Source organism: Myotis davidii, unplaced genomic scaffold, assembly GCF_000327345.1.
Source record: "Myotis davidii unplaced genomic scaffold, ASM32734v1 scaffold642, whole genome shotgun sequence".
Lineage (NCBI taxonomy): Eukaryota > Metazoa > Chordata > Mammalia > Chiroptera > Vespertilionidae > Myotis > Myotis davidii.
Genome location: NW_006293957.1, coordinates 358,205 through 368,721, shown reverse-complemented (window position 1 = coordinate 368,721; position 10,517 = coordinate 358,205). Strand labels below are relative to the sequence as shown.

At 63.1% G+C, this 10,517-nt stretch overlaps 2 protein-coding genes across 2 annotated transcripts in view; one reads left to right on the top strand and one right to left on the bottom strand.

Annotated features, from left to right (window-relative positions):
• The window catches only part of MMRN2 (multimerin 2), a 22,978-nt gene extending 20,022 nt beyond the window's left edge, over window positions 1-2,956 (bottom strand). The window contains exon 1 of the mRNA XM_015566672.1: window positions 2,716-2,956. Coding sequence (XP_015422158.1) covers window positions 2,716-2,873 — 158 coding nt within the window. The 5' untranslated portion in view covers window positions 2,874-2,956. The remainder of the gene's footprint in view (window positions 1-2,715) is intronic.
• An 872-nt stretch (window positions 2,957-3,828) lies between these two features.
• Window positions 3,829-8,156, top strand: SNCG (synuclein gamma). The gene is made up of 5 exons (XM_006767904.2): window positions 3,829-4,032; window positions 4,719-4,760; window positions 5,074-5,201; window positions 7,634-7,699; window positions 7,870-8,156. Exons 1-5 carry the CDS (start codon window positions 3,912-3,914, stop codon window positions 7,888-7,890), a joined length of 378 nt encoding a protein of 125 aa, XP_006767967.1. The 5' UTR covers window positions 3,829-3,911; the 3' UTR covers window positions 7,891-8,156.
• Window positions 8,157-10,517: the final 2,361 nt, after the last annotated feature.

The following is a 10,517-nucleotide window of genomic DNA, read 5'->3' as shown; positions in this document are numbered from 1 at the left end:
GTGGCGGCTGCAGGGCTGTCACAACCATGTGGATATGGGGCACCTGGTCTGGGGCTCAGCTGTCCCCTTGCAGGCTCAGCCCTTCCTCTGAGGACCTCACATCCTGACCCGCTGCCCCCCACCCCCACCCCCAAGGCCAAGGAGCAAGAAGAGCCTCTTCTCTCACGGAGGCCAACACCCAGGTGGCTGGCTCACCCAGCCCTGCTCCTTGGGGTCCCCAGGGAACTGGGAAGCACCAACCACATCCCCCCTCCTCCCCAGGACCTGTGCAGGGTACCAAGCTGTTCTGTGGACAAAAATGGGACACGTACCAAACCCGACAAGCTCGGGGAAGGCCGGCTACAAACTCAGAGACGGAAAGTGACCACCCAGGAAGGTCTGAGCATGAACCTTCACAGCGGGTACTTCATCCAGGCCCCCAGCTTCCATGCCAGAGGCCAGTGTCCACCTCAGGCCTGTCTGCCGTCTTTTTGCTCTAAGACAACATTCCTTTGGAATGTCAGGGCCCCCTCCTTTTCCTGACCCCTCAGGGCACCCCCACACCAGAGCCGCTCATTGTCATCTTGTTCCCCCACAGGCCGCTAGGTGCTGTGAGTGTGAATGTTTAAGCCCTTGCCCACAGTGTGAAAGCGGTGTCTGCTGTGCTTCCCCCAGTCCCAGGGCTTCCCGCTGGGTTCTCTCCCGCCCGGTAATCTACCACCAGTGGGTTTCATATGACCCACCGGCTTCCATTCTCACGTACAGAGCAAGCTGCAAGCTGGCGTTCTCCAGAGCATTTTCTCAATGTGCTAAGCTTTTCCTTCCTGGCTATTGTCAGGTTGGCTCAAACTCATCATGATTCTCTACACGGTGACATGTTCAACCTTCTTGCAAAGGGTATTTTCTGGGTCTGGCCCAGGGCCTGGCCCCGGGGCTCGCACCCCGGCATGAGGGGCAAATGCGGGGCAGGAGCCTGGCCCTGGCAGCAGGCGGGGCCTGGCCTGGGCGCCCTGCCTGAGCGCAGGAGGCCCGCCCGCCCGCCTGTTCCTGGTTCCTGCCGAGGAGGGAGGGTTGTGCCCTCCCCTCCCAGGAGCAGGGGAAGCACTCGGCGGAGGAAGCTGTGCAGCGTTTCCTTCCTTTCTCACCAGCCCCTGCGGAGGCCTTGAGGACCTGGGCTTGGCGGTGGGAACTGCAGCTTTGGGTTGTGGGAAGGAGACCCCGCAGGCCTGCGGGGACCCCCAGGAGCCACTTAGGACCAAGGCTGGGACCCTGCTTGGGAATTCCCCAGCCGAGGTACCCTGTGCGCACCCACTCGCTCTCTGCACACACCGGGCCACCCACACAAAGGCTGAGCGAGCCCCGCAAGACAGCCCTGAGCAGCCCAGAGCCGCCGCCGCCCCACCCCCCCCACACGGGACTAAGGGAGTGCCGACCCTCCCACAGCCCCGGGCAGGGGAGGAAGAGGAGCGAATCCTACTTCCTCCCATCCACATGGCCTTGGGCTCCCCAAGCCTCCCCTGTGCCTCCTAGACCTGAGCAGACCTGGGGGCAGAACAGGAATGGGGCCTCGAGGGTCCATCTTGGGGCCAGCCCTTCCCTCCTGAGGGTCAGTGTGCACTCGCTTACTCTCACCTTCCTGCCTCTTCCTAATGAAATTTGCGTTTGGGAACCTGTCCAGTAAACGCATTGACCTTGAAGAGTCAGGGCTGTGCCGGCGTCCCAGGCAGACCCATTCTGAAGGCAGCACCGTGGTGGCTCTCAGACAGCCAGATGGCAGACTGGGGAGATGTGAGTTGGGCCTTCTCACTCTCCAAATCCATGTAGATCCTTCAATCGGGTTGGGGGGCTGTCAGTGGGGGAGTAGGCACAACTGAGGGCCAGGGCTGCCTGTGAGCACTCCAGAAACCAGAGCATGAACTTGGGAATCAGACTCAGGTCCTGGTTCAGGCTCTCCTGAGCTGTGTGATCTTGGGCCAGCTGCTCAGCCTCTCTGAGCCTCAGGTGCCTCCTCTGTAACTGGTGCTATTGGGAGGATGAACTGAGGTAACACTTGGCAAGCTGCCCGGCCAGTCAGCAGCACCTGGTGCGGACGGTGGGGCACCCTCGGAAGAACCCACGGACCTGGTCCCTCACCCAGCGGGAGGATCCCTGGCCCTGGATAAGTAAAACGCAAGCAAACAGTGTCCTGGTCCAGTGGTGAGACCACTGGGCCATCCCCAGGGACCACGCCTTCCGCTCTGCAGATGCAGCAGGCACCCTTTGGGATCGCTCGTTCTCAGAGCCACGCCAACACCCTGCCATCCCTGGCACTCAGATCAAAATCCAGTCCCCAGGAGGGTCTGTCCTTCATGGCTTATGGCCAGCCTCACCTCAGCTCAGCTTTCGGAACTGGCTTACTTCGAACAGGAGCCACTGCCAGGCCAGCTGGAAAATTCGGAACCACAGCCCCTCAGCACCCCATGCTGGCCGGTTGATGGCAAAGAGTGCTCCAGGCTTTCCCAGCCCTCAGGCCCATTCCCTGCCACAGGTCAGACAGGGGATTTCCTGGGGTGCCCAGTCCGGGCACGGGGGTGGGGGGTGGCCTCTTGAAGGGGATCCTGGCACCTCATTCAGCCTCACAACTGCCCAGCCTATAGATCACATGAGCCCATTTCACAGGTGAGTCACTGAGGTCCGGAGAGCCCGCTCTGGCTGAGCGGGGCCCAGGGCCTCCCCCGAGCCCAGGCCCCTCCTTACCTTCCTTCGCTGCCGATGCCCTCAGGCTCTGACATCCAGACCCCAGGCAGCCCGGGGCTGTGTGGGTCAGAGAACCTGGGACCAGGGGCCTGGGCCGAGGCCCCCAGCAGCCCCCAGCCCAGGGCCCCCCCGAGGCTGAGCACCAGTGTCAGGATCATCTTGACAGTGGGCAGGCTCAGCCGTTGCCGGTGATTCCAGAAACTGCTTCAAGTGAAGGCTCAGAAGGAAGAGAAGGCTGGGACAACAAAGAAAGGAAGTGGCCTAGGCCGGCCCACCGGTGCATCTGGTCCAGCCACACACACACACACACACACACACACACACACACACACTCCCCAGCCCCGCCAGAGGCAGTCAACAGCTCAGCTGGTTCCCGGCCTGAGAGGGCTTGTGTCAGGGACCCTGAGGTTTGGGAGGCCCACGCGTGGTAGACAGTTACAGACAGGAGCAGAGCAAGGACGATGGGCCAGGTACAGGTCACCAGGCGGGAACTCTGGGTGCCAGCAAAGGACAAATGTAGGGGGACTCGCCCCAGGGTGACCTGTCCTCCCCTGGCAGGCGGTGACCTGTCCTCGCTGGAGGTAACACCCAGGTCTCAGTTGTGTTTCAGCTCCAGGCCCAGAGAGGCAGCAAAACCAGACAAGTGACAGCAAGGCTGCCCTCAGGACCAGCTGGATAGTGACCCATCAGTGGAGACCTAGGCTGAAAGGACACGTCTGGAAAGCTGCTGGATCTTCTATTGAGACATTCCCCCTTGAGACCTTCCCTACAGGTGGGGAGAGGCTCTGAGGGCCACAGGGTGTCACCAGAGGCCAGGGCATGGGCAAGCCTTCGCGGGCCCCATCCCAGCTCCTCCACGTCCTGTGCACAGCGGGACGGCTCCCTGAGTGGCTGAGCAGCCCCGGCCAGTCTGGAAGGTTGGCCACTCTTGCCTGACAGGCCTGGGTGGCTCTGACCCCTACCCACCTGGGTGCTGGGAGCACAGGCTCCTCCCTCGTGGCCCAGGTGTCACAGGCACAGCAGCCCGGCCCGGGGGCACCTGCCAGGGCGGCCCCGCAGGCAGTGATGGCTAAGGATGCATCCAGGCCGCTGCAGCCCCTGGTATAAAATAAGAGGCGGCGGCAGCGGGGACAGCGGCTGCGGCAGCACTGCCAGCTCCAGCACAGCCTGCAGCAGAGCTGGCTGTTCCTGCCACCATGGACGTCTTCAAAAAGGGCTTCTCCATCGCCAAGGAGGGCGTGGTGGGTGCCGTGGAGAAGACCAAGCAGGGGGTGACGGAAGCGGCTGAGAAGACCAAGGAGGGTGTCATGTATGTGGGTGAGTTTGGGCGGAGCAGCTCGGGGGCTGGAACCTGGGATGCCCGGTTACTGAGAGGATGAGGACCTGGCTGTCACACCAGGTCTCCGGGCCCTGAAGCATCCCCTCTCCTGCCACCCCAGGGTCCATTTGGTCTTCCTTGGGGCTCCAGGAGCCTCTGGGTCAGGACAGCAAGACGGGTGCACAGCTCTGAGACACACCTGTTTGTGCGCACGTGCACGGACACAAGCCCCTGCTCCCCATCGCACGGGCCCTTGGACTCGGGAAGAAGCCACACGGAGCCCGAGACCCTGCCACAGGCCTCCATCTCCTCAGGGGAAGGGGTGGGACTGAGGAGCAAAGACCCAGCCCCCCTCTCCTCGCTCCACGGAAGAGGAGGCAGAGCTGATGACTCAGCTCCGGTCAGCAGCCGGTCCTGCTGCAGCTTCCCAGGCCCAGGCCACACCCAGACAGGGCCCAGACACCCCTCAGGCCTGGTCCCTCTCATCCGCCATCCAGTCCTGTCCACTCCCATCTGACCCCTCCCCCAGACACAGCAGGAAGCAGCCTTTAAAGGGACTGCTGGTCTCCAGACACCGTCCTTCCCACTACTGACCCCACAGCTTGTCCAGCTGTTCTGTTGCCCTGACAGCTGCACCAACACTAGGAGGAGTGGGTCTGGGCTGATGCCTCCATTTCCTCTCCAGGAGCCAAGACCAAGGAGGGTGTCGTGCAGAGCGTGACCTCAGGTGAGGAGCCCCAGGACTAGGGGATGACGGGGCTGGGACCTCCAGGGACTTCTGCAGCCTGGTACTAAAGGCCCAAGCTCAGGGTCCTCCTTACTCCCAACTGGGGTCCTGAGCTGTACAGACCCAGACCCCTCAGAACCCAGGGCTGGCCTCCCAGTCACCAGAGCCCCCCTGGCACCGGGAAGGGGCAGCCTCCGCTCTTGGGTAGAACCAGAGCCCTGAGTGCCCTGGGAAAGGGGTGCTCAGGCCTGCCTGGGGCAGGCTGCCCTGGTGGGAGGGGTAAGGGCCAACGCCAGCCAGAGTCCTCCCACAGTGGCTGAGAAGACCAAGGAGCAGGCCAATGCTGTGAGTGAAGCGGTGGTCAGCAGCGTCAACACCGTGGCCACCAAGACTGTGGAGGAGGCGGAGAACATCGCGGTCACCTCGGGAGTGGTGCGCAAGGTGAGGCCTGGCCCAGCTCTGGTCCTCAGGGCCCCGTCCTCTCCTCTGGGCCCCAGAGAGGCCAGCTGGGGGGAGACATGATCACCCACGACATTCAGGGAACCAGAGGCCTAGGGCAAGGGTGTCTGCACAGACTCATGGGGAATCCTCACACCACCCCTGTGAGGGGGCAGTGGGAGGCCCAAAGGGAAAGGAGTCTCGAAGCCACGCCCTCTGAGTGGTGCCGGCCTTCAGGGTGAACCACGTTTGACCAGTGACCGCAGGGCCTGTGGCCCCAGGAGGTGACAGGCAGCCAGTGGCCAGGCTCTCCTGGCCCCTGCGGGCAGCCCCTCCCTCCTCCTCCTCCAGGAGCTGGGAAGCAGCACCCCCTGGTGGTGGAGACTGAGTTTGAACCCGCCCTCCTCTGCCTTTGTGTGCTGTTGAATGTGCCCCAGAGAGTGTGTGTGTCTGTGTGCTGCCCCGGCAGAGCGCACCGGAACACGGGCACTCCCCGAGGCGGGGCTGGCGGGTGAAACATCCCACCCACCCGGGCAGGCTCTGCTCGAAGCATCTGACTCACATTCACTCCTTCAGCCGGCACAAAGCGCCATGCAGGTGTGCAGTGAGGCCGAGAGGCTGTGCCGTGCCCACGCCCCATGGCTAGTCTGGGTGAGCCTGCAGGCCCAGGGCCGCCGGCTCCAAGCCTGTGCTCTGGCAGACAGCGGCGGAGAGTGGCAGGAGCAGGATCCGTTGGGGGCAGGAGGTGCTCCCTGCAGAGCGTGTCCCATCCTCTGCAAAGCTCCCTCCCGGGGCAGGCTGCAGGGCCGGCTCCCAGCCCTGCTCTGGGAGGGGTGTGCAGGGGCTCAGGCCTTGCAGAGACAGCCCCCTCTCCAGGTCCCAGCTCTGCCACGTCCTAGCTCCACGACTTGGGAGGCTCCTCAACCTCCCTGACCTCCATTTCCTCATCTTTTTTTAAATCCTCACCTGAGGTTATGCTTTACTGATTTGTTTTGTTTTGAGAGGGAGAGAGGGGTAGGGAGAGAGAGAAGACATCAACCAGCTGCCTCCCATACATGCCCCCACTGGACAATGGAACCTGAAAGCCAGGCATGTGCTCTGACTGGGATTTGAACCCATGACCTTCTGGTGCACAGGACGACGCCCAACCAACAGAGCCACACTGGCCAGGGCATCCATTTCCTCATCTTTAAAACGGGAGGGGTGAGAGCATGGCTCACTGGCTGTGTGACGGTGCAGGGAATGGCCCCCAGGAAGCACGAGGACAGGCCATGGTGGGCACCCAACAAAGGCCGGTGACCTCTGGGCAGGACCCCACGTGCTGCAGGACACACCAGGCCTCCCCCGGCTCCCAACACAAGAGCTCTGGGTGGGTCCTCCTCCCGCACCTTGGAGGGCTAATGACCCGTGGAGCCGCCCAGGCCCTGGTGTAGAGGAGGCCGCCTCAGGGCAGTCACGACTCACCCTCCAGTGAACCACGGAAGGATGCAGCACAACTTGTCTGGCCACGCATGCCACCGAGCATGCCCCTGCTCTGGGCAGCAGGACTAAGCAGGTGGCCACCACCTCCACCAGGAGAGCCTGCGCCGGCTCTGGCTGACATCAGTGCCAGTTTATGCCCCGTCCTCGAAGGGGTAGGATGGTGGCACAGAGGTGACACCCTTCAGAGGTACAGGCCCTGTCCACCAGCTGTCACACAACCACCCCTAGGCCAGCCTCCACCTCAGGCAAGTATCCAGCTGGGTGTAGGGTAGGAGACAGGAAGTGAGAGGACAGTATAGATCCAGACCAGCCTGAGCCTGCAGCCGGCGTCCAGGAGGCAGGGAGAAGGAAAGAGGAGGCACTCATGCTCCTGGGGATGGAGAGGGCCTGGAGCAAGCTCCACTTGATGCCCGCAGCCCCACCTGATGCCCGCAGCCCCACTGCTTTGAGCTGTCAGGCCTCAAGCTGGATGCCTGGCTCCCTGGCCTCAGGGTACCCGTGTGAACAGTGCAGTGACTGATGCTATGTCCCTTCTCCTAGTGCTTTCTGGGGACTCAGGAGGACAAGGGTGTGTGATCATGTGATTCAGGGACACTGAGGGTCGGGTGAGGCCTGGGGCTTCAGGGGCCACTGCCCACCCCCACCTACCCCACCCACCAGGCTCCTCAGGGAGGTCTAGCCAGGGGCTGCACAGGGACTCAGCATCAAGCAGAGGCTCCAAGGTGTTTGGGACCCTGAAGGCCATGGCACCATCAGACAGAGCCCTCCCTGGGGCCCTTACATGATCATCGCACCCAGTCTGTCTGGCCCTTGCACGCCCTCACCTTGGCCCATCATGTGCAGCGGGTGCTAAGGGCCTCTGCTCATCTTTGAGGCCAGGGAGGCTGGGGCCTGGAGGCAGGCAGCCAGGCTCTGCGCCTCCACCAGGTGCCACGCCCTTTCTCTCCCCACAGGAGGAGCTGAAGCCACCTGCCCCGCCCCAGGAGGATGAGGCAGTCACAGAGGAAGCGGTAGAGGAGGTAGGAGCTGGGCCACTGAGCTACACCTGGGGCCCTGGGCAGGGACCCCCATCTCTCACAGGCTCACTGCTTCCCCCCCCTGGGGTATCAGAGCCCTCAGGGCAGAGGGGTAGAGATGACTCCTGTCCCTGCCCCTCAGGGCTGTGTGAAGGTCACTCTCTCTCTCCTAGGCCAAGAGTTGGGGAGACTAGAGGGCTACAAGTCCACTGCAGAGGCCGAGAGCAACCCCCTCTGCGTGGAGCCCATCCCCTCCGGCCACTGCATGCTAGTCAGTCCTGGAGCATGACCTTGGGGTGGCCCTTGCTTCCTGGCAGCCCAGGCCCGTCTTCCCAAGCTACACCACCTTCATCTCTCCCTCATCCTCCCAGCCTCTGGTCCTTAACCCCACGATGCTGCTGTGAATTCTTTTTAATGATTTCAAATAAAATTCAAGTCCCCACACCTGGCCCTACTTGCCCATGCTGCCTCTGTGTGCTGCCTCCTTCATGAAGAAGCCCCCAGGCCTCCTGGGGAAGGAAGCCAGGCCAACCTGCTGACCTGGGACCAGGTGCCTTACAGGGACACCCTGGGCATTTCTGGAACCTGCTGACGGCAGGTACTGCCTTTAGGGAATTCCTCTGACCCCCACCCAGCCATCATGGCCTTTGCCTGGAGGAGGTGGCCCTGCTTTGGGCTCCCAGGACAGGCCTCCAGCCTGAGCTTTAGCTCAGCCTTGGGGACGGCTCCGGGCCATCCTGCCAGAGTTGGGCTCCAGTGTCCTTTGGAGAAAGGGACTCCTAAAACCCCTGCCTGGAGTAGGTGGTAACTTTCAAAATGTGCAGCCTAAACCCTTAGCCAGGAGTCTTTCATCCTCCTCCTCACAGAGGACACCGCCCGCTGGGCTCTCCAGCAGTCCCCCAGCACCAGCTCCCACCTCCCGGGGAAAAGGAGCGTATCCAGGGTCATTAGGAAACACAGCAGCGGAGATGCACAGGATGAGCCCCCCGGAGAGAAAGCCGTAGAGTCCAGAGAGCTTTACCTCACTCAGTCCTTGGAACAAGCAACTAGTCTGGTCCCAGCTTCACCGAGAATGAACTGAAGCACAGAGAGGTTGATAACTTGCCCAAGGCACACAGCTAGGAAGTGCGGGCAGAGCGGGGCCCAGGTGGCCTCCCTCCAGAACCACTCCGTTAACTGTAAAAAAACCAAAATTCAAGCCATAGCTAATGGACTTTATTAGGCGATTCATTCCAGATTGGCTGATTACCATTATGTTTCTGGGAGAGGTTGAAACGGCAGTTAGATCAGGTGTTAAATCGAGGTTTGGTGTCATGGATGGACTTTCAGCACAAGTGACACCATTTGGGGTCTGGTTTTCTGTAACGACTCCCAAGCTCTGCTGCGGCCACCGGTTGGCGTGGGACCCAGTGAGCTTGTGGAGATGCCCCCACTCCCAGTACAGGCTGGTGGCCATCTACTGGAAGTGCTGTGGGCATCACACCCTGGAGGCTTGCTCAGGGGTGGCTGAGCAGAGACTAGGGGTTCCCTCCCTTTCGACACCCAGACAGTTTGGGCTCAGAGCATGCAAGTGACTTGCCCCAGGCCTCCAGCCCTGGTGCTGGCGTCGGAGATGAGTCCACACCACCTTCCCATCCTGCCTCCGTGGTGGGGAGCAGGGGACAGGGCACCCCTGGGGGCTGGAAACCCAGCAAGCAGGGCTGAGCTGGGTGCTAACCCAGCCTGCTGGGCATGGACACCCACTGCTGAGCAGGCAGAGGGAGCAGGGGCCTGCTAGTCCGCCTCGGGCGGAGGGAAGGGTCTGGCTCCCAGGCCGGCCCAGACACGTGCACTCAGCAGGTCTGCGCAGGCCAGGAGGAGGCAGCAGGGCCCAGGTGGGCCGGTGCGCGGTGCTGTTGGGCTGTAGGAGCAAGTGAGGAGCTAGCCCACTGAGGTGACTGCAGAGGGGCGCGGAGGCCGGGCCTCGGGGACAGCGCTCACCACGTGCTCTCCCGGCTGCTGAGGAGGTGGCGCTGTCGGCTCCCGCTGCCGGCTCCACCCCATGCACATCCCCAGGCTGCTCCTGGCCGAGGGCGCTGGGAGCCCGCGGCTTCCTGGGGGACGAACCGCCTCTCCCTGGGCCGCCTCCTGGGAGAGAGCGCCGCGCCCTGTCCCTGCGCCGGGGGCCCTGGCTGAGTCTGGGGCACAGTCAGCCTATTTCGTCCTCACTGCCACACGGTGCCCCGGGATGCATTGCATAGTTGAAAGGAACCACATAACGTGGCTCACGGGCCTGGCGCTTCGGGGGCGCTCCGGGGGCTGGCGGCCCGGCCGGACCAGGATGGTGCCAGACCCCAGTCCGCCTCCGACGGCTCCTTAGAGCCTGTGCGCCCGGCCAGGCTCACGGCCCCCCCAGCTCGGCGCAGGCCCTTTCCTCTTGCCCGGGGTTGCCCTCTTCTCCATCACCCCTTCCGCGGAGTGTGTGTCTGGCTTCCATACCTCACACCCGGGACTGACCCTCCCCGCCCCCCTTCCTGCCCCGCCCCCATGACAGGGCGGGCGTGGGCTCTCGGGGGACCTGGGTAGGTGGGGCCTCCCGGAGCTTCAGGATGGGGAGACGCCCACGAGGGAGCTGACGGGCCTGGAGAGGGTCGGGGGTCCGCAGAGACTCTGGGTGAGCAGCGGTGGCCTCCAGGCTCCTAGTGGGCGAGGCGCGGTGGGGTGGGGACCCGCCCTTTGCCCTTCGCCCTTCAATGCGGGGAGGATGTGCCTCGAGCGCCGATGTGCAGCCCCGGGGATCCTGGCCCCTCCCCACGCGCTGCCGTCCCGGGGGCGCGGGCGG

Excerpts from the sequence above, each read along its gene's own strand:
- SNCG (XM_006767904.2), top strand. The coding sequence starts at position 3,912 with ATGGACGTCTTCAAAAAGGGCTTCTCCATCGCCAAGGAGGGCGTGGTG. Across the intron at positions 4,033-4,718 it reads GGAGGGTGTCATGTATGTGG|GAGCCAAGACCAAGGAGGGT; the intron begins GTGAGTTTGGGC and ends TTTCCTCTCCAG. Across the intron at positions 5,202-7,633 it reads CCTCGGGAGTGGTGCGCAAG|GAGGAGCTGAAGCCACCTGC; the intron begins GTGAGGCCTGGC and ends CTCTCCCCACAG.